The sequence below is a fragment of the Adiantum capillus-veneris genome, unplaced genomic scaffold, assembly GCF_014529385.1.
Source record: "Adiantum capillus-veneris isolate H3 unplaced genomic scaffold, ASM1452938v2 Hic_scaffold_293, whole genome shotgun sequence".
NCBI lineage: Eukaryota > Viridiplantae > Streptophyta > Polypodiopsida > Polypodiales > Pteridaceae > Adiantum > Adiantum capillus-veneris.
Window position 1 is genome coordinate 133,292 of NW_028221415.1, and position 23,707 is coordinate 156,998.

Sequence of the window (23,707 nt, forward strand, 5' to 3'; positions counted from 1 at the left end):
AGAAAAGGGCGTGCAATTCAGGGAATTCTCTCTCTACAAGTAGCTCTTGAAAGATGCTCGACCGAGCAAAGCAGGGCAATCAAAGAGAGTCTCGAGAGCTCTTGACAACATGGAAAGAAAAACTTGAGGCTTACTGATGGTAACCAATGCAATAGAAGAAGCATAAGAGCAGGCTAAGGAAGACACTCGGAGAAGCAAGGAATAAAGCTTCGTATAGCAATTGAAGAGCAGGAGGGAGTTAAATTGCAGAGCATGAGGGAGTTAAAGTGCAGACCATGAGGAAGTTAAAGTGCAGAGCATAAAGAGCAGGATAATCGATAATAATTGAGGCTTGATGATTGAGGCAGTGAACTGACTTGAAGCTTGCAGAATCTAATGGAACTTGAAGCAGACAAAGCGACAAGAGATAATTACCATCACCGTCATCAGCTAGAGATTGATTTAATATTCTGTTAAGTCCGGTGTCGTTAACGGCCCGGTTAATCCTGTAAATGGGAGCTTAAGCTCCTAGTTAGCAGATGATCCAAGTGATTGCGCTGTTAACAGCCCGCCTTGGCTAAAGATTAAGTTGTACTCAGATGTATTAATCGATTAATTGATGATTGCGGTGATTGCGAGAGTTATCAGTTGTTCTTGTTCTCTCTCTTTCACACCTCCCACAGCCAGAGGCCCGACGCCTGCCCGGCTCACGTAGCAAACACATATCCCCCGACATCTTTGGTGGCGTCCACGCGCTGTCGGCGAGTCTTTACCCCTTTCAAATTATCAGTCATGGGTGCGGCAATGCGTGCAAAATTCTCTGTGCGCGAACTATATGCTTGACATAAACCAAGAAAAGAACGCACATCATATGCAGTTTTGGGCAAATCCCAATTACGTACGTGTTCCACCTTCGCGGGTCTAGCTTGATGCCTTCTGTAGAAAAGTAACTTCAGTGAGAAAAAATTCAGATTTCTTAGCTGCAATGTACAACTGACACTCATCCAAACGGGTTAGTACCTTTTCTATATCCTTTTCATGTTGTTCCTACAATGCAAATAAAATGAGAATATCATCAAGAAAGATGAACACAGCTACACCAACCATATCGGCAAAACGGCCTACCATGAGACGATTGAATGTACCCACGGCACCTGTTAATCCAAAAGGCATGACTACATATTCCCATTGTCCTCGCTCTGTGCGAAAAGCGGTTTTGAAGATGTCGCCTTTGAATACCCTTACCTGATGGTATCTACTTTGAGATCAACCTTACTGAAAACCTTTGCTCCATTGAGCCTATCGAGGATATACACAATGCGAGGCATCGGAAAATGTTCTTGACGGTCATCTTGTTCAATGCCCTATAATCAACACACAAATGAGACGAACCATCCTTCTTGGGGACAAACAAAATAGGAGCAGCAAAAGGACTTACACTAGGACGTATGAATCCTCTGCCACCAACTCCGTGAGTTGCCGCTCTAACTCTTCTTTTTGAGTCTTGTTCAAACGGTAGGGAGCCTTACTGATAAGCTGTGCCTCCTCCGTAAGCTCGATGTGATGGTCCTCCGGCCACTCGTGTGGGAGACGGGGTGGAAGGTCATCATGCAAAAAGAGATGCTTAAACTTGGTAAACAAAGCTGAATACTTGTCTGGAGCTTGAATGCTCTGGGTAACTAGAGTGGCATAGATGAATGCCGCTTGTGCTCTTCGTCGTAATTTACGCTTTGCTCGTACATGAGAAATGAGATGCATAGAATGCAGACCCTCCCCAGCACGAATGATCATGGGAGAGTCGCTTTTGGCATTTAATATGAGAGTATTGTCCTCCCAATCAATGAGAGGGTTATGCTCACGAAACCATCGAATGCCCAAAAGCATATCACATCGTGAAAGAGGAGACACGACAAATTTCCTACGGAAGGTAGCTTGTTGAACTGTAAACAACACATCACGATACTCTTGCGTGATGAGAGAGTCCATACCGGGAGCGAAGCTAGACACCTCGAGAGGAGATGTGTGACTAACCTCTAGGCGGACTCTCTCTACAAGAGAGGCACTAATCACATCATGCATACTACCTGGATCAAACAATATGACAAAACGCTGACCCTTTACATGACCATAACACTTCATGAGAGACCCATCAATGTGTGTGTTAGAAACATGTGAAGACTCAGATTGATTCATTAAAGTGCTTGTGATAGCTGTGGGTTTCTGGCTACTTACAGATCTTGATAGCGATTGAAGGTCGATTGAAGACGACTTTCATTACTCCTTGGGGTTGTTTTGTAGGAGATAAAGCACAATAAGGGAAATCCTAAGGAGAACAAGACTTCTCAAAGTGCCTCTCAGAACCTTAGAACAGTAAGAACGGTAAGAATGGTAACTCTTCTAGCCGATCTTCCTCTAATCCTTCGGAAAAGAACTCACAAAATGAATCTAAGGGTAAAGCTAAAACACCCGCTAAACCTAAGCTAACCCCGATGAAAAAGCCACAGAAGGAATTATAGGAGGATACATAATGGCAGAAGAACAATTCATTTATGCTAAGGAAGGTCATTGTTATCAATGTCACGTCAAGGGTCACATTAAAGCGGCTTGTCCTAAGACAGCCCCACCTAAAGAACCCAAAGAATGCGAGAGCAATCGCTACCGCCTTGTTGAGATCAATTGGATCGAGTACCTCGACATCATACTTGATATACTCGTCCAATCCATAAAGGAATGCCTCCTTGCGCTCAGCATCTGATTTGCATAATTGGGTGCCGAGCTGCAAAACACGATTAGAGAAAGACATAACGGGCATACCATTTTGCTTGAGATCGCGCCAATTGTCCTTCAATTGTGCTAGGTACTCGGGTGGCATAAACCGCGCCTTGAGCTTGTCTTGGAAGTTGGCCCAATTGAAGGAAAGGGGCGCGTCTTCGTCGGCTGCCTCTAGGTGTGCGGCCAATTGTGCCTCTTGCCATGCGTGGTACCAATTAATAGCATCATCGGCAAGATACATGGCTGCCGTCAAAACTTTGCTATTCCCTGTGCGACTAGTCCAAAAACGCTGATTTGGGGGGTTGATTCTGTGGGTCTTTGTCGCTGAAAATCTGCTGGTTTAGGGTTGAAAACAGGGATCCTTAAAGGCTGAAAACTGAGGTCTTTCCAAGTCGAATCTGCTACTTCTTTATGGGTTGATTCTGCTACTCTTCTATTGCTGAAACTCGCTGAAATTCTGCATGTGCTGAGATCCAAAAACGCTAGGGAAGCTGGTCCAAAAACGCTAGCTGTTGTGATGTGCTTGCGGGAGGATCTGATGCCAAAAACGCCAATGCTGAGGCATTGCTTGGGCGATGATGCCTGATGCAAAACGCTTAAGATGCTTGTGGATGGCGATGGATTCCTGTTGAAAACGTAGTCAATGGGGGGGGATCTGCTACTTGGAGGGAACCACCAAGGCTTGGTCTTGCTGAGAAGTTGCCTGCTGAGCTTGGCTCCTGTTGCCTCTTCTGCCAAATAGTGCTAGCTTTGGTTTGCTTATATATTTTCTTACCCAAATTGCCCTACCTACTTTTGTTGGAAAGCCACTTAAATTAATAAGTGAAAAATGCAAAAAATAGGCTAAATAGGCTAAATGCATTTTTCACTTATTAATTTTTCACTTAAATTAATAAGTGAAAAATAGGTAAAAATAGGCTAAATGCACTGAAAAATTCCCTAAAGGATTCTGATGGAAATTCTTATGATCATGCTGTGTGCAACCAGAGGATATGCATCTATACTAAGTGACTGGGCATGCACGGTCTGTGAACAGACTCACAAAAGTGCCAGATCACTTCCTATTCTACACTGACTTGACTAACTGAACCCTGGTCATGCTGTAGCTTGTCCACGGACACATAGGGTTGGATGTGTCACGTGACATTCCCTCCTTTTCAAAGTAAGGTACTGGTACTGAACTGTATGGCGTCGAGGGAGATCGCCAATAGCATCTGGAATCCTGGAAGGGACTCTTCGCCGGCCCACTCTAATGTGTGGGTCGTGCGGTACTTGAACTTCATAAAGGTATGCAACGCTTGCTTCTTTGGGCCGCGCCGAAAGCGACACAAAGTCTTCTGTGGCTCCTTCGATGCTTCAACTTCGTTGAGAGTCCTGCTTTTGTCTTCTTCAAGAATATCCACGGCTGGAAATTCATGAAACCACTTCCAACACAAAAACATGAACATACCCATTCCATGTAAAGTGAGTCGAAAAATCTTGTCTTCCTAAAAGACTGTGCATGCAATGTAGATGAACAAAGAGATGGAGTGCCTAACCGTTCACCACACACACGCAAACAATGAGATCGAATCTTTCTCTTATGATCTAAATCAATCAACTGTGGCAATTCACAACGGAAATGCCCATGCTTGGTGCTCATACTATCATATGCTCTTTCTACAAATGTGTCATGCCAAGGAAGAGACATGGAATGTGACTTCCTTGAATGCATACTTTTCAGCTTTTCACGAGAAATCTGCATACATCCGTGCTCATTCATGAGTGAATCGTGCTCAAGGTACAATATAAGGTGCAACGAAATGAATGTTGTATTTTCTCATGATTAGTGATCTTTATTGCTCAAGGTTCCTTTTAGTTCTTTAGGGAAAGAGAGAGCTTTCCGTCTTGTAGAGTGCTGTGGTCACGAACAAAGTGAGTGGATATTGTGCGTGCAAGTGAATGAGACTGAGAGAAGGAGAGAGAAGAGATACGACACGGAGAGGTTGTAAAACCCTCCTCCGAAGGCCCCACTCTCGTCGGCGAGAGTGGTCTACTTTGATTGCACAAAGGTGTACAATGCGAATGCAATGGACTGATGCAATGGGACTATGCCGATGACGATGACGGTGATGACGACGGGGACTTCGTGGCTGAAACTGTGATCTTCTATGGCTGAATTCGGTAGCTGTTTCGAGGCTGAAAATGACTGTTTTTCTTGCTATCTTAATGGCTGAAATTGACTTTTTTGATCGGGATTCCTGGTGAAGGTGAAAACGCTAAACTGAAAGGCTTCTTTGGCTGCGTTTTTAGAAAGGTTTGCACCTGCCGAAAACGCTGTATAGGCTGAGGTATATTGCTGAAAAACGCTGGGTAGCAAGCACTCAAAAACGCTGGTTTGCTGAGGAATCCTCGCGTTAGTAAAATGTTGCAGGCTGTGACAAAAACGCCATGGTATGCTGATGCCGCAATCTCAAAACGTTGGCCTTTTAGGGCTGCCGGAAGGGATACAAGCGCCAGAGAGAGGTGTTGTCGGCGAGGGCTGAATCTGTCAAGAAAACGCTAGAGATGGGAGATGGATGGCGAGGGATCTTTATGCTGAGGGGGGTACTGCTGATAAGTTGCCTGATGAGCGGGAAGCTCCTGCTGCCTCTTCTGCCAGAAAGTGCTGACTTGGGTTTGCTTATATATTAACTTAGCAAAATTGCCCTACCTACTTTTGTTGGAAAGTCACTTAAAAATAATAAGTGAAAATCCCAATAAATAGGAAAATAGGCTAAATGCACTGGAAAATTCCCTTAACTGATGCTAATGGATTCTGATGGGAATTCCGATGATCATGCTGTGTGCAACCGGAGGATATGCATCTATGCTAAGTGACTGGGCATGCATGGTCTACGAATAGACTCACAAAAGTGCCAGATCACTGCTAATCTAAACTGACTGAACTGACGGCAACCCTGCTATGGTGTAGCTTGTCCACGGACACATAGGGTTGGGATGTGTCACGTAACATACAATGTCATGCTTAGGAAAAGGGATCACATAAAGACGCTGACTAAAATACAGGAAACGATCACGAATGAAACACTCGTACAATGCGTGCGTATGAATCATGCGAACACATAATACTTCTTGTGAGGGTTCTTTGGACCGAGGCTCGAGAGCCAAGATCGGTTCTTCTTGAAGGGGTTCTTTGGACCTAGGCTCGAGAGCCAAGATCGATCCTTCGTGATTGATCGAATCTGCAACGAGGTTAGCTTCGCTCGAAAAAGCATCCACTAACACATCATCCTTGTGAACAATCACATCATCTTCATGCATTCATCATGCTTGTGAGACATCGCATCTTGATCATGCTCATCATTAACATCCAAATCATCATGCTTATCATCATCATTCAAATCATCATCATGCTTCTTATAATCATGCAAATCCTGTGTGTCATGCTTTGGAGAAGAAGAGACCGAGAGAGTCTCCTTTTCCTGATTCTCTAGCATCTGTGCTTGAACTTGAGAAAAGAGTCGCAACATCTCTTGCATTCTTGCTTTGGTCTCATGATCAAATCTTGCTTGAGTTTCTTTTTCTCCAAGTCGTACTGACGCTCTATGGCTGCCATTTCTTCTTCGTAGTCACGATCTATGGCTGCCATTTCTTCTTCGTAGGCCTTTCTTTCTGCTTCTCTTTCTTCGCGTTCTAACTTCTTGTCCATCATCCTCTTGTTGAAAGCCTCCATAGGAGTTAGTGCAATCCTTGACGTAGATGGGGAAGGGTCGGAAAAACCTCTTGGTGGGGAAAATTCTTCTTCGCCTCTCTCATGCTCATCACCTCCAAGCAAAGTATCCATTCCGCTTCGAGTGATGACCATCCACTGAAGTCTTGGGTTCTTGTAGTCATGAGTTCTTAAGTTCACGAGGAACTTGGGTTCTTGTGGGTCTGGGGTGCTTGGGTTCTTGAGGGTCTTGAGTTTCTTCTTTCGCTTGCAATCTGTGTTTGAGAAGGATCTTCTCTTCACCCGAGTTCTGCTCTTTTCTGCGGGCGCACCCCTTGGCGGCCTTGCGCTCACACCAAGGTTGCTTTTTCCCACCTCACGTCGATTCGCCAGCCGCTAAGTGCACGGTCCGCTCTCAATGAGTGAAAAGAGGCACAAGGGGAGGCTGGACAAGCCCTTCTTTCATGGAATTCCTGTCACTCTTCAAAAACACGATTAGGAATCGACACGCCCAAGCGAACTTGGGTTCGTGCGACCGCAACAAGCAAAAAAATAAATAAAATCTTGTGATTCTTGTGGTTCTTCCCTTGAGTGATACAGAACACTGCCAAAGCTCTGATACCAATGTTAGGTGGAGCGGAATGAATGTTTGCGCTTTGCTCAAGATGAGTGCTCCAAACTGTGCTCAAGGTTCCTTTTGTTCTTATGGAAGGTAGAGCCTTCCGTTCTTAATGAGAGAATGCTATGATCACAAACAAAGTGAATGGACACTGTGCGTGCAAGTGTATGAGACTGAGAGAGAGAGAGAGAGAGAGAGAGAAGAGAATACGACACCAGAGACGTAAAACCCTCCTTTGAAGGCCCCACTCTCGTCGGCGAGAGTGGTCTTCTTATGATTGCACAATCTGGTACAAATGGTATGCATGAGACTGATGCAAGTCTAGGCTATGTCGACGATTACGACAGTGATGACGAAGTCGACCTATAGGCTGAAATCTGAAATCTTTCTACTGCTGTCCCAAAACGCTATGGGCTGAAATCTGCGACTAGTCCAAAAACGCTGATTTGGCGGGCTGTTTCTGTGGGTCTTTGTCGCTGAAAATCTGCTGGTTTAGGGCTGAAAATAGGGATTCTTAAAGGCTGAAAACTGAGGTCTTTCCGGGTCGAATCTGCTACTTCTTTATGGGTTGAATCTGCTACTCTTCTATTGCTGAAAATCGCTGAAATTCTGCATGTGCTGAGATCCAAAAACGCTAGGGAAGCTGGTCCAAAAACGCTAGCTGTTGTGATCTGCTTGCGGGAGGATCTGATGCCAAAAACGCCATGCTTGGGCGATGATGCCTGATGCAAAACGCTTGGGATGCTTGTGGATGGCGATGGATTGCTGTTGAAAACGCTAGGCAATGGGGGGGGGGGGGGGGATCTGTTGCTTGGAGGGAACCACCAAGGCTTGGTCTTGCTGAGAAGTTCTGAGCTTGGCTCCTGTTGCCTCTTCTGCCAAATAGTGCTAGCTTTGGTTTGCTTATATATTTTCTTACCCAAATTGCCCTACCTACTTTTGTTGGAAAGCCACTTAAATTAATAAGTGAAAAATGCAAAAAATAGGTAAAATAGGCTAAATGCACTGGAAAATTCCCATGAAGGATTCTGATGAGAATTCTTATGATCATGCTGTGCGCAACCAGAGGAAATGCATCTATACTAAGTGACTGGGCATGCACGGTCTGCGAACAGACTCACAAAAGTGCCAGATCACTTCCTATTCTAGACTGACTTGACTGACTGAACCCTGGTCATGCTGTAGCTTGTCCACGGACACATAGGGTTGGATGTGTCACATGACACACGCTCACGCTCACGCTCCAAGGCTACCCTTCTGTCTTCGGCCGCCAAGTGCTCTTGCCCGCGCTCACGCTCCAAGTCTAACCGTCTTTCTTTGGCTGCTAAGCGCGCTTGCTGGTGCTCGCGATCAAAGGTGGTGCAACGGTTGTAGCATCATGTCCATCATCGACTTGACCAAAGCCTCCATCGGATTTGGTGCAAACCGTGGCGTAGATGGGGAAGGGGGAGAGTCGGAAAAACCTCCTGGTGAGGAAAATTCTTCTTCACCACCTTCATGCTCATTACCTTTATGCAAAGTATCCATTCCGCTTCGCATGATGACCATACACTGAGATCTTGGGTTCTTAAGTTCACGAGGAACTTGGGGTCTTGAGGTGCTTGGGGTCTTGGGTTCTTGAGGGTCTTGAGTTCTTGAGGGTCTTGAGTTCTTGAGGTTCTTCTTTAGCTTGCAATCTGTGTTAGAGAAGGATCTTCTCTTACCTGAGCTCTTGTCTTTCCCGTGAGCGCACTCCTTGGCGGCCTTGCGCTCATACCAAGGTTGCTTTTTTCCAACTCACGTCAATTGGCCGGCCACTAAGTGCACGATCCGCTCTCAATGAGTGAAAAGAGGCACAAGGGAAGGCTGGACAAGCCCTTCTTTCTTGGGATTCCTGTTAGGTGCAGCGGAAGTGAATGTTGAACTTTGCTCAAGATGAGTGCTCCGAACTGTGCTCAAGGTTCCTTTTACTTAGGGAAGGGAGAGCCTTCTGTTCCTTTAGTGAGAGAGTGCAATGGACACAAACAAAGTGAATGGACACTGTGAATGAAGGTGCATGAGACTGAGGGATAGAGAGAGAAGAGAATACGACACTGGGGAGTTGTAAACCCCTCCTCCAAGGGCCCCACTCTCGATGGCGAGAGTGGTCTACTATTGATTGCACAATCTGATACAAGGGCTGATGCAATGAGTCCAAATGCTGTGATGTCGATGTCGACGGTGTGGACAATGAGGACGAGGCTAATGCTGAAAACTGAGTGCTTGAACGTGGACTTGTTACTGATGCAAAAACGTTGGCTTACTAGGCTTCATGTCACTGAATTTGCTACCGCAAAATGCTGATATGCTGCTCTTCTATCTGCTGAAGTTGCTGCCCTAAAACGCTGATGTTGTCCTTGTCAAAAATGCTGGTCATGGGGTTGGTTCGTTTTGGCAGCAGGGCTGAAAAACGCCAGGCTGTAAGAACTGAAAACGCTAGCTTGAATGCTGGCTGTGTTGCTGATGCAGAATCGCCTACTGCAGGGGCTGAAATCGATGATCTGCTGAGCTTTTGGGGTTCTAAATGAGGGTATTGACTGCTGAAAACTGAAAACGCTGAGACTAGGGCTGATTCCGTCGCGAAGATCCGCAAAAACGCTGAGGTGTCTTACAGATGCAAAAACGTTAGGGCTGAAAATCTGCTGCTGCGGTGGAAATCTGCTAACTGCTGTAGAATCTGCTAATGCTAGTGGATCTACCGTTTGCTGTGGTCGCCGGGGCTGATTTGCTGTGCAAAAAATGCCAAGGCTGGTCTATGGTGCAAAAATGCGAGTGTTGATCCTGTGTTGCAAAAATGCTAGGCCTTGCTGAGAAGTTGCCTGTTGAGCAAGGTGTTTTTGCTGCCTCTTCTGCCAGAAAGTGCTAGCGCTAGGTTTTTATATATACAAACTTAGCAAAATTGCCCTACCTAGTTTCCAACAAAAGTCACTTAAAAATAATAAGTGAAAAATAGGGAAAATAGGTCTATGCACTGTAAAAATGCTCCTGATGTGTTCTGACTGTAATCTGAATCCTGATGATCATGATGTGTGCAACCAGAGGATATGCCTCTAATCTAAGTGTCTGGACATGCACGGTCTGCGAACACTCACAAAAGTGCGAGATCACTTCCTACTGATTGGATTGAACTGAACCTTGGTCATGCTGTAGCTTGTCCACAGACACATAGGGTTGGATGTGTCACGTGACAATTCCTGTCACTCTTCAAAAACACGATTAGGAGTCGACACGCCCAAGAGGACTTGGGTTACATGCGACTGCAACAAGCAAAAAATGTTCTTGTGGTTCTTTCCTTGAGTGATACAGAACACTGCCAAAGCTCTGATACCAATGTAAGGTGCAGCGGAAGTGAATGTCAACACTAGAATGGTAACAGGACACTTTTATGTCCTTGGACACTTTTGTGTCCTGTTAAGTGACCATTTTGCTAGAATTATTTGAAGAGTATGAAAATGATTTTCTAGGTGCTATATATCCACAAAGTTGCCTTATGAGCTGAAAAAAACTTAGCATTTTTTTTGGAGTATCGATCTCACCATTAACCTTACTCTTGCACAACATTTTTGAACCTAAGCTGTGTGAAAAAACGGGTCCTGTTTTTGGCTTTTTTTCAATTTTGGCAACTATACCACTCTAAACTTTACGTTTGTGACGTTTAGATGGCTAGAGGTTAGGCCTTCATAGTTCTCAACATGTTTTGGTGCTTGTAGGGAGAGCTAAGTGTTAAAATTGAAAGTTATGACCAATTTACAAGAATTGCATAACAGGCTGTTTTTTGGCCAAAATTAGCACTTTTATGATTTTTTTGGTGGATTTCTTGATATCCAAATTCAATTTTGATTGTGTAAGTGTAATGTATAACATAAAGCTAGTCTTCCTTGAGTTTTGGGGGACCTAATATGCTATATAGCATAGTATATGATGATGGTTGAGTTTTTTGATTGCTGAAGAATACGATACATTTTAGAGTAGCAAGTATAACTTTCTCAATATTGCTAGTTTCTTAGGCCAATTGTGTGTATTTTGTAGGTAGTAGCCATATCTAATCATAGACTACAAACTTGGCTAGATATTGAGTAGTTTCTATGGGTTTCTACAGGTCATAATGCTAGACCCAATTTTTTCATGTTTGTTGTATTTAGCACTTTATCATTGCCCCCAAAGTTCCAATTGTAAGAGATCCATTATCCTTTTGACATGCTCCATGGCTCCTTTTGAATCCAAAGGCCCAAAGGGAACTAAGAAAACATGTATATAGTATCTGTATTGAGCGTGACTATAGAAACTTTGATGATAGGTCCGCAGAATGGCAAAAATGCAACTTTTTTGTACCTATTTTTTTTGCCCCAAAAAAAATTAGTGAGGTAAAAGCAACCATATGTTTTGGTCACCAACCCATTGAAGTTAACGGGGCATTTTATCTCATGTCCTACAAAAATCCCCACTCTTATTTATATGCAATCAATCGTAAGAAATTGCTGTTTTGGGCAAAATGCACTGGTCCATCAACTTTGGAGGCTTGTAGTGACCAAGGGATGAGAAAAATTACAAGTTTCTCATTTTTTCCATATGTAGTAGTTATTGAACTATAAACTCATGAAAGGATTTTTAAATGCAAAATGAGTGATCTACTATGGTTTTGGAATTTTTTCCCAAAACCTTGAAATGACACTTTTATGTCCTGTTAGGTTACCATTCTAGTGTTAAACTTTGCTCAAGATGAGTGCTCCGAATTGTGCTTAAGGGTTCCTTTTGCTTACTGAAGGGAGAGCCTTCCGTTCCTTTAGTGAGAGAGTGCCAATGATCACAAACAAAGTGGTAAACACTATGAGTGAAGGTGCTGGGATTGAGAGATAGAGAGAGAAGAATACGACTCTAGAAAGTTGTCAAACCCTCCTCCAAGGGCCCCTCTCTCGATGGCGAGAGAAGTCTATTGCTATTGATTGCACAAATCTGATACAAGGTGCTGATGCTGTGAGTACTAAATGATGCTATGTCGATGTCGAAGGTGAGGACGACGATGACGATGCTAAGGCTGAAAACTGAATGCTGCGAATCGATAACTGTTGCACCAAGTCGGGGGCTGATTTGCTAACTTGATGGCTGAAAAAATGTTGCTTCTTATAGCTGGAAACGCTGCTTCTTATGGCTGAAAACGTTGGACAACAGGTTGCAAAAATGCTAGGAGTGTTGAGGTTTTCTTTGCGAAGACACCATTGCGGTAGGGATATGCAACAAGGGCGCTCGCTAGCTAATGGGGCTGAATCTGCAGCGATCTGAATTGAGACAAAACGCTTGCTGGCTGTTGTGGGAAGTCCCAAAAACGCCAGGCTGAGGAAAACATTGGGTCTTTGTCTAAGGTTCTTGCTTGAGAAGACGCGCTAGAGGGCCTGCTGCAAGAGGTTGCCTGTGCTCTCCATGCTTCTTCTGCTCTACCGAGTGACTGCTAGTTTTCTTTTATATTAACTTAGCAAATTTGCCCTTCCTAGTTTCCCAACAAAGTCACTTACTAATAATAAGTGAAAAATGGCTAAAATAGGAAAAATAGGTTCTGTGCATTGTAAAATGCTCCTGATGGATTTTGATAATAATGCTGATGACCATGCTGTGTGTAACCAGAGGATATGCATCTACTCTAAGTGTCTGGACATGCACGGTCTGCGAGACTCAGAAAAGTGCCAGAACACTTCCGAAGCTAGGCTGACTGAACCCTTGTCATGAAGTAGCTTGTCCACATGCACATAGGGTTAGATGTGCACATGACAAAATCGCGGCGCAATTTGCGAAATTCCATACGCTGTGCCCCGTTAGCTGTCTGTTGTAACTTATGAAAATCCGTTCGTTGTGCCAGGTCAGCAATCCACGTAAATTGGGTCCTTTCTTTATTTAATGCTCTTGTGTCCCCTGGGCCCCATCAGGCAAGACCCCATAAGTTGGAACAACTTATAATAATGAATCTGTCAGTTTCACTAGGGTTTGTCTGGTCAGACATGCCACATCATCACTTTGTGATATACCTTCTGTCATGAGACCGTGACAAACCACTACATATATTTGCTGGTTTCTTTTCCTTATTTTTATTTAATTTTTGGGACCCTCTTGTTAAAATCACAATTGCCCGGGCATTGCATGGCTAGTGTGAAACGGCTGTTGGCCGTGAGTTTCACCCGCAGAAGTTACGGCCAGATAGCCACGAGATGGTTAGGCATTGGAATCCGATTAGTAAAGAAGTGGCTAGACTCAGTTAAAGTCATTTAGGCCTCTAGGTAGGACTTTATAAGTTGGTGGGTACTAGGAATTAAACCAAAAGGAGCAAACTGGACACATGGCAGTAGGAGAGTAACCTGCAGGTCAAAACTCACTCCAGAAGGTCTCATCCAAGAGGGGGCGCCCAATTTGAGACTGGGGGCTGATTTTTGAACATTGTGCTACTGAGTGCGTGTGTGAGTAGTGGGTGCAGGCGATCATAGCTTTAAAGGAAAGCTTGCCTTCTCCTTTGTCTCATGTAGCGCGATGATTTGCTCTCGCGCATCTATCTCTCCCCTTTGCACATATGGTAATCCCCCACTAGTTGGGCTTCTTAGATGACCATGTATAGCTCTCGGGGTTTTATGCGCGCTTGCCAAGGCAAGAGCCTTCTGTACAGGAACCGGATTAGTTTATTGCTAATCGCCTTCAGGTACGCACAATTCCATCACGAAGGAATGCAAAAACAAATAGCTTTCTCGCGTGAAAACTTGTGCGATTTACAAGGGAACTGTCCCATTGTGTGTGGGAGCTTTTGAGACACGCGTAGACGTGTTTGCTCCGCTCAAAATGATGCGAAACAGGGAATTACAGCTTGTTGTGTTTTTTTGCAAGCGTAGGGTTTCGCACCTAAAGTGCAAGGTAATGCCAGGGGAACCTCGAGAAAGCTTTGGGTGCTTGTACCTGAAAATTTCAAGAGATTTTTTGATGCCTACAAGTCCAAGAGCTTCGGGGAAGCTAGGAAATCACCGTGTCACGTGCACATCTAACCCTATGTGCATGTGGACAAGTTATCCTAGTTATAGGGTTCAGGTTAGCCTAGGAAGTGTTTTGGCACCCTTGTGAGCCTGTGCGTAGGCCGTGCATGTCCAAGCACTTAGAATAGTTATATACCCTCTGATTACACACAGCAGGATCATTAGCATGACATCATGAGCATTTTTCAGAGCATAGAACCCTTTTTGCCAAAGTACACATTTTTCACTTACTTATTAATAAGTGACTTTTGTTGGAAAAGTAGGTAGGGCAAATTGCTAAGGAATTGTAAAAGAAACCCAGTGGACACTTAGTAGAAGCAGAACACAGAAGACAGGCTTAGTGCACAAGTGCAGAGTGCAACCAGACAGCTTGCCCAGCGTTTTCTCAGCAGATCAGCCTAGCATTTGCAGATTCAGCAAGTTTTGTCAACGTTTTCAGTTTTCAGCCCTTAGCCTCGCGAGAACCCGCATCCCACCGAGTGCATATCCTCGCCAGATTCCCCATTTTAGTCCCAGATCAGCCTAGCGTTCCTAGAATTCAGAAGATCAGCCTGGCGTTTTCAGATTTCAGCCAGCGTTTTTGCATTTCAGCCCTAGTCTGGCGAAGTAGTTGCAATTTCAGGCCGCAATATCGCCACAACAGCAGATCCCCAATAGAGGATCTAGCGTTTCCAATTTTCAGCCATTGACACGGTTGTCGTCGACATTGTCATCGTCATCGCAGTCCCTATCTTGAGGACGACACCTTCGTCATCGTCATCGCAGATTCCTATCTTGACGACGACACCTTCGTTGCAGATTCCTATCTTGACGATGACACCTTCGTCGCAGATCCCGGACTTGACAATGACACTACCGTCGTCATCGTCATAAACTCCATCATCGTCGACATTGTCATCATCAAGTACCACAACATCTAGACCATTGTACCAGATTTGTGCAATCTATAGCATAGACCTCTCTCGCCATAGAGAGGGGGCCCTTTGGAGGGGGGTTTGAGAACCTCTGGTGTCGTATCTTTCTCTCTCTTTCTCTCTCATTCTGAGCACTTTCATTCACAGTAGCATTCACTTTGGTTGTGATCATTGCACTTGCACTCTCTCTCTAAGAACGGAAGGCTCTCCCTTCCGTAAGTAAAAGGAACCCTTGAGCACTCGTCGGAGCACTCATCCTGAGCACTATCAACAAATACTTCCGCTGCACCTTACACACTGAGTAGGTGTTTTGGTGCAAATTGGAGGCCAAAAACAGAGATTTCAGAGTGCTGTAATTTCTCGCGAGGTTTTGTAAAGTGCTCTAAAGTGCGTGGAAAGTCACTGTTTGCTTGGGATTTTGTCCGTGGAGACTTCTGTTGTGGTTATGCTACCGAAATTGGGCGAGAGTAGGGGAATGTCAGCCCGATAAAAGTGGGATAGCTTGTAGAAGTTCACAAATTTTTCTCAAGTGTAATAAGAATAAAGAAATACCGAAAGGGGCGCCAGTCTTTGGGGCCAATAGGGTGTCGCTGTCTGCTTGGGAGCATTCGAGTTGCCAAGCTGTGCTTTTTTTGAAGTGTTAATTCAAGTCACACTTTTATTCGTAAAGTTTCTTTGTGTCGTAAAGTTCAAGTAAAGTTAATCAACGTAAAGATCGGGTGAAAGCTAAAGTCTATCGCCCTACGGGCTGGTTTCATCCCCTCTTGAAAGAATTGTAATCGCCTTCGATTACGCCTGCAAAAACTGACATAAGCCAAAAACTAGTTCATTAGACACTGACTCTAAGTAATGACGCACTAGATAACATATTTCCAACACTTGCACAAGGACGGCAGTCACTGAACATTCAAATCACCTTCACATCACTACCTTCATCGAGATCGTGGATGAGAATCATGATTTATTGTAATGTATTTAGCAATCACATCTAGATTTGTCACTGATCTCTTGCACATATCTTGATTGACTAAATCTTGTTACTATCATGTCCATCTCATCTCTCCAGAGAACAAGACTGAAATGTTGCAATCATTTCGTCTTTCAAACATGCACTCAAACACTACTCACATGAGAGAGCACATATAACAAATTCATATTAGGAATTCCAATTTCGAAGTACTTTTTTTTATAAAGTCATAGAGCAGAATTCTATCGGCCCCATCAATATCCGTGAAATCCAAAGGAAGTCATTGACTATATTCCATCTAGGTAATCTATGACAAAGGAGCGGAGTAACTCTCCTCTTGTGCAGTCCAGACTGCACGAGATTCAACCCGCTGATCTCCGAGAACTCTCGAAATGTTACACCCAACACCACTGTCTCAAATAAGCTCGAGCTGCCCAAATGCCTAACAGGCTCATCGATATCACTTTAGCTGCCATCCCTGGAGACTTGAACTCTATCTGGTTGCAGCCTCTCCCGAGAATGTGCACATCAATGATCTTACCCATGTTGGTGAGGAGTCGGCCTTGGAGCAACTCCTGAGCCTCGCCTCTGCTGTGCCGTGTGCCAACAATCTTGCAACTGACCGAGGTGGCTTGAAGCCGTTCCTCCTCAGCCATCAAGCTCGCTTGCTCTTCTGGCGAAAGAGAAGTCGAAGGGTTGGCTCCACGGTGTCGGACGAGGGAGGGGGCTTCTGTAGAGTCCCTCTGGGATGGAGCAGGGGCTGCCATTCTGTGTGCTGCTGCTATGGAGACGAAGGTGAAGAAGTTGATGAAAAGCACCTGTGCATTGAGGGCAGCCCACAAGCGTTGAATGCCGAAACTGAAGCGCGGGGCAGGGTGGAGGAGAGCGGGCTGCTGAGTGGGGAGGGAGAAAGTCGAAGAGAAAAGAAGGGAAGGGGGGGGGGGGGGGGGGGGGGTGTGTGCAGCGCAAGGGAGCGCAGGGTTAGGGGGTGATGGGGCAGGAGCGTAATCACCGACTTTGTTTTCCTTTCCCATGCTTTTTACCTTGCTTGTGTTTGCTTATTTTGCTGCTTGCTGTATGTTTTGTTGTATATTTTGTGTGCTTGCTTGCATTGATTGGCTACTTGGTCAGCCTTTGTGCTTGTGGGTAGCGAGTGTGGTTCAGCTGTGGATCTTTGACTCCTGGTTTTGGCCCCATTTACATGTATCTTTCCCCTTATCACGATCCTTAGATTTTCCTCAGCTTTGTTTTCCCTGAAGATCTTGAGAAAAATTTTCACCCATAGTTGTATCTTGTAATCTGGATTGGACTGTGTTTTTGCAGTTGGCAGATTTCCTTAATGTAATAAGGGTACAAGCCCAACATTCTATATATATATATATATATATATATATATATATATATATATATATATATATATATATATATATAATATATATATATATATATGAGAGAGAGAGAGAGAGAGAGAGAGAGAGAGAGATTTCTTTTTTGTAGGGTATTGTCCTTGTGCTACTGGCATTGAGTGGCCCGGTTGTGTATCATAGAAAGAGGCGCAATTTTTCAGCATCAGGAATGTCAAGACTTCCTACAAGTGCAAGGTTTTAGCCATGAATCAACCAAAATTGGAAAGGTACAAGATATGTACTAAGGATGCGTTTTCCCGACGAAAAAGGCCAATCGATTACAAAGGTATCAAAAGAGCATCGGTTTGTGGGCTTTTTGTTTAGTTAAGGTGGCGGTAAAGGATTGGCTCTTGGCAACCATTGGTTCTTTAAGAGGTTAAAAATGGGTTCTTTTCCAACCATCCTGGCTGGTGCTGTTGGGTTACGTCCTTGGCGGAAGCTATCTTTCCCAAAGAGGAAAGTGATAACTTGAATACCATTGTTGTGTATGCTGAGCTCCACTCTGTTGCAATGTTGGCCTGTATTTTGCATTGTGGATCTTCTTGTAGTTTTCGATGTCCTATATCGTGCAGTCGTGAGACTTGGTTAGACCATGGTATGTTATACAAAGGAATTCCTTTGCAAATATTAATGCATGATTTCGATCAATGTGTTCAAGTCTTATATATTGAGGTGTATGATGGGAAGATGCAACTCATGCAGTTTATGTACTAAGGACGACTTTCTTTGGAAATATTACTATCTCCTCGCAATCGCGGATGGAGTTATGTTCAAATTTGAAAATTCTCTTTCATTGAGGCTCATTGAGAATAAGTGATGTGGGAAATTGTAACTAACATGCAGTTTCTGGTAATGCAGCTATTCTTTTTGGCGAAATTTGGATTCCCTGTTAACATTCAGGACTCTGTCTAGTCTTATATACAGAGTATTACATTATTTAATTTCATTTTATCCGCACCAAAGCAAATAATTGATGTTCATTTTGATTTGTTCTGTTTAATTCAAACGAACAAATGTTCGTCTCAAAATTTTAAAAGACAAGGTGGCTTGCCCAAGGTCAGTGATAGTTTTTGTTTATTTCTGGCTAGTTTTACTCCATAGATGTTTCACCAATAGGATCACAAGGAAACATTGATAAGTAGCTTCATGTACAACTAACATGTTGTGTGGAAGTGTCGTAAGTGCAATCGATACATAGAGGCTTGAAATAAGTCGTTCTTGACCCTTCTAGCAGGTTGGTCTTGACTAGCATTTTACCCACCCCTGGGTGTTTGTTCTTTTTTGCTGGGTAAAAATGCGAGTTGCTCGCTAAATTACACAAACATATATAAAACCTGTCAACTTTAGGTGGTTGTCAAAACTCAAACCCGCCCTTAATGCGCTTTTCTACATGCTCCCAATGTTTTCACCAGTGGAACAATGGTTGGTTGATCAAGGCATAAACAAAATGTACAGCAAAAAGATTTCACAAAAGTGGGCTCTGTTTGGGAAAAAGTGAGAACTTACAATTCTGCTGGTGAAAACTCAATACAAGTCTGGTAGGAGAGATTCCGGCTAAATTTAGGATCAATTTTTTTTCACCCAAGTTTCTACAATTTTCCTTTCCAAACATGCATAGAAAGGAATTGTGTATGGTCGGAAAAATTATTTTTCCTTGACACCTTAATGGCATAGAGGCATACCTCTAACTCTTATCTATTGACCTCTATCTCGTCCCCTTGTTTGTCTGTCTCTATGAGAGCTCTCTCTGGCAAAGAAAAAGGCTGATTTTGATTACTTGAGAAACCGCTAACGCCCAAATGGTGCCAACTCTAAGGGAAAGTACATCACTCATTACAAAGTATATGCTTGACCGCACAATTTGTGGACTGTAAAAACTGGATACAACTAGCCACATTGCAATTGTAAAAATTGCAAGCCAAGGTAAAAGAACTTCCTGAAGAGAGTAAAAAGTGCCTTTGCAAACTAAATGAAGGGAGGATGACAAGCTTCTGAACGATAGGCACTTCCATCAAAGCATACTCTGTTATTGTATGCCAAAAACGTGACCTACCAAAAGCTACTAGCGGTGAAGGCAAGGAACATCTACAATGGCAAGAGCTTGAATGTTGAGCATTGCTTGCCAACTTATAGCATCTAAGAGCAAAAGCAATGGGTACACAAAGGCAAGGTAGCTGTCAACGAGGAAGATGGAATAGAAGAGACATCATGAAGAAATTGCCAAAGGAAGCCACAAGATGAGTAACAAAGCATTGCACTGGAGTTAACAAGGTGCTATCATCCAGGATAAAAATCGATCCACTTGCTGAAGGTGGCTCCCAAGGACCAAAGCTAGAGAGAGAACTCCAAGAAGACAACGAAGGCTCGGACGGCAACACGCTTGAGGAGCTTGATGTAGGAACCTTGTAGATCAAGCAAAGAGCAGAGCAATAAGCCAACATCAATTAACACAAGGTACATCACACATGAAAGTAAGGAAGATGAGGAACTCGAGGAAACAAAATAAAGAAACTAGGGAAAGCAAACAGAAAACATGCTCTGAAACCGACTTCACCTACATTCACATCCCCACTCATATGTACACATACAGCCCCCACTTGAAAGGCAATGTTAAGAGCACACGAAAACAAAGCATACGAAACCAAACTCTTTGCACCCACACACACACACGAATACAAAGCAGAGCCAAGAAAGCAATGCTGAAAGAAACTAAAAACAAAACAAACAAAAACTAGAAAGCAACTAAAGAAATGCAAGTGATTGATACTGGAAATCCAAAGACCGCTAAACATGTAGGGTTTTTGCTTGGAGGGTTCGTTAAAGGTCTGGTAGAAGCAAGACTAGGCTCTAAGTAATTCCTAAGACATTAAAAACCCCTTCCTTCTCTCGCCGTTCATCTATATATCTCCTTACCTCTTTCCCTCTACATCTATTTCTCTACCTCTAGCTACCTACCTCTGTATAGTCTCTCTCTAGGCATAATTGCTTCTCTCTATCTCGCTGTCTCTCTCTAGCATTCTCTCCTTACATCTAGGCAAATACTCAACAACTAGTCAGTTTGACAACTTACATCCACCAACATGCATCAGTACCTTGGGACTCCAATCGCGACACTTTTGTGGGGGGCGGGGGGGGGGGGGGGGGGTTAGCACATTTTTAATTGCACCCTTTTGAGGTGCAATTAATGGAGGGAGGGGTAATCCATGCTTCATTTTAGTGCATTAAAACACTCTTAAGTCGTTTGCTATGGAAGAGCTTCCAACAAAAAAGTAACTTAAGCTATTACAATACTCATCAAGGACTGTGTGATGAATACAACAGAGATTGGAAATTTCTGAAGCAGCAGAGTAGATCATTGGATAGCTAGCAAAGCATGTTATACAAAACATGGCAGAGAAACGAAACAAAACAAAAGACTAGTTGTCGCCTCCCTTTGCATTATGACGGCCAAATTCACCCATCCATATGACAATCTACTTCATCGTGGTCGTATTTACTTCATTGTAATGAGACAAAATTGGATCCCATCTCCAACAAATTGCATAGAGCCAATATCTTGATTGATTGGGCAGCTATCATTAAAGGGCCGTGGCAGTGTCAATAATTCATGCACCTCATTGGCACTTCTCCAACAATCTTAAAAACAGCTCCTTATGCTTCACTATGAGCACAAATGTACATTTCCTGAGGCGATCTTTTATGCCCAATTACTTGACATGCATGCCCATATGAGACACCTGCTTGAAGTGGTGCCTTGGGTGGGAGGGGTGCATACGGACAGGCTACAAAATTGTCAACAGAAGGCTCTTCAAGTAAGTGTGCATCCCAGAAAGTTTCATGACTGGAATTGGGCGGAAGACGAATCTGCTCGCACTCACAACTTTTGGTATGAGAAGGAACCATGTTAACCGATACACAGGCTTTGTCTTCTTCAACTCCAGGAGCAAAAGTACTGGCATGCATGCACCTTTTGGCCCTGACTTCATTATACGGATTGAGAGGCTGACCATAATGGATGTGTCCATGGTGGGCACCAAGAGCATGTAGGCCATAAATGCACGCTTGAGTTACCATGCTCTCAATAGGATCAGCAGCTTCATGATATAATTGACGATTACCTCTGGTCGCAATGGATACAAAATGACTTGCACACCCTTGCATTATACATTGCGGAACATACTTGACAACAGTTTGAGGTGTTCTATGATCAGGAATGCAATGTTCGCATAAGACTCCATCCAGTAATGGTGATGTAGGCTCATAATAAATCTGTGGTGGAGGATCCCTCCTCGGAAATCCATCTGCATTGCTAGATGTGGTTTTGGGTGGGACCACACCTTCAGTATGTCTATCATGAGCTTGTGTGTGCATCGTTTCTATGCCTTCAGTTGCAGTAATATGACAACCTGGTTCGTTAAGGGTTGGACTTTGCAAGGGTAGTGGGCTGAATAGCTTTACTAACTTCTGAACCTGGTTATTGACAAGACACACAGAGTGAGCATTCCTCAATAGGAGCTCTCCATGTGTGCGTTCATAGTCTCATTATGAGGATATTGAAAGCTTCAGCTCTTCTTGTTGACATGTCTACGAAGAAAGCATTATTGTAAAAACATTCAATCAGCTCAGAAAAGATAATATGTGTTACCTGGTCGGACGTGAGCTCCGTTTTAAACTTCCTTGGAGTGAAGTAGTTATCTTTGATTGCTGGTTTGAAGACATCCTCGGGCAATGGGATGCAGGCTTTTTCTATGTGGAATTTCACCTGTAAGACGGCGCCGTTATACACATGATCACACTCGCATTTGTGCTCTCATATCCTACAAGATTAGATTGTCATTGATGCACATGTCATTTAAAATGTTCAGCAAAATGGGACATATTCTATCTTCCAAAAAATAATGACTATGCTTCTGAGCCGAACTCGATTCAGAAGCCTGATGAGCCGATCATTACCTGCCAAGGAAAATTACCTCCGAAGGCATCGGGCTCTGAATTGAATATGCCCTCAGATGAGGCAGCATATATCCCATGCAGAACTTTGAGCTTGACATCGAACAGAAAAAGAGACATGCCCTTGGTGATGATGTCTATTAGGTTCCTCTTCCTTTTGGAGAGGCCAAACACTCGATACTTGAAGCAATCCAGCTTGGTGGACTCGTCGCACATGAAAATCAAGCCTGCACACTCACATGAGTCATCATTTGGGTCTTCCCCATTCGATGCTTCTTTGTTCTTATGGGTCTCATCGCTAGAAAACCCACTTCTTTGCGTGCCGGGATGGCGGCGGTCAGCTCTGTGCACCATGGTCTGTCGGATCAAACGGGAAGATTAACCACTTAAGCAATGATCAGACAAGGTTCTCTGCATAGAGCAACCTAAAGCTTTGCCTGGTGTGCCACGGCGTGTGTGTGTGTGTGTGTGTGAAGAGAGAGAGAGAGAGAGAGAGAGAGAGAGAGAGAGAGAGAGAGATGTCTACCTTCAACAGAATGGGTGCTAGTGGAGAGCACTCCTCCGGAGTCTACACAGGCATTGGAAGCTCGAACCAACAACAAAGACAGAAAACCCCCAGGGCCCAAACCTGAGGAGTCAGGACGGCCTGGTTTAGGAATGGAGGGGGAGGAGCCTTTTACTACCTAGGCTACATGAAGGCCAGCGCAATTTCCAAACATGCAAACTGAGACTGTCGTTGGAAATGGGTCTCCTATGACGTGACCGCTTCCTCAAGCTTTGAAGTAACTCCTCATGCAGTGCCAAATAGCATCCCAGTGTTCGAGAAAAATATAAACATTTTTGTTTTAACTTTCTCACAAACATACAAAATTCCTCTTCAGTGGAAATTTTGCAAAACCAGTTTCTTTGGGTGCTTTTAACTTAAAACTAAAATTAGGCAGGCGTCTCTCTCTCTCTCTCTCTCTCTCTCTCTCTCTCCTTCCTTCCTTCTCTTGTGCAATCAGGAGGCGGAGGGCACACACGCCGGCGTCGGAGGTACGTAATGATAGATTTTGGATAGCTTGTTTTTGTGTGATGTGTTTGGCTTTCTAAAAGACTAATATGTGACTTGCGCGTTGTGCTGTAGTCATTAAATTTTAAAAGAAGAGTCGCAAAACCGTGGCTCTCCAAGGGCTTTGTGGTTCTAAAAGCAAAGGCAAGGCCCCATGGCCTAGGTGTCCCTAACATCGTGGATTAGCAACAACTATAGAAAGCCGACTTTAGGGCGTGGTCACACGAGGCTTAGTTATAAGTAAGTTGGGCAAATCACTAAGCCTCCTGAGTGAAGCAGCTCAATTCTACTATGTCAAGGCTCTTGTAAGTATCTCAAAATCGGCAAAGGCCTATC

At 43.9% G+C, this 23,707-nt stretch overlaps 1 protein-coding gene across 1 annotated transcript; it reads right to left on the minus strand.

Annotated features, from left to right (window-relative positions):
- Positions 1–20,581: 20,581 nt before the first annotated feature.
- LOC147417275 (uncharacterized) lies at positions 20,582–23,097 on the minus strand. Its single transcript, XM_086507744.1, has 4 exons — positions 22,847–23,097; positions 22,324–22,677; positions 22,016–22,132; positions 20,582–21,840 (listed from the first exon to the last, which is right to left on the minus strand). Exons 2-4 carry the CDS (start codon positions 22,672–22,674, stop codon positions 21,022–21,024), a joined length of 1,287 nt encoding a protein of 428 aa, XP_086363870.1. The 5' UTR covers positions 22,675–22,677; positions 22,847–23,097; the 3' UTR covers positions 20,582–21,021.
- Between the last annotated feature and the right edge of the window lie 610 nt (positions 23,098–23,707).

Bases quoted from the DNA above. Each gene is read 5' to 3' on its own strand.
- LOC147417275 (XM_086507744.1), bottom strand. From the start codon at position 22,674: ATGGTGCACAGAGCTGACCGCCGCCATCCCGGCACGCAAAGAAGTGGG. The intron at 22,133-22,323 runs GTAATGATCGGC...GCCGTCTTACAG, and splicing joins GAGGTAATTTTCCTTGGCAG to GTGAAATTCCACATAGAAAA. The intron at 21,841-22,015 runs GTAACACATATT...GTCAATAACCAG, and splicing joins CGGAGCTCACGTCCGACCAG to GTTCAGAAGTTAGTAAAGCT.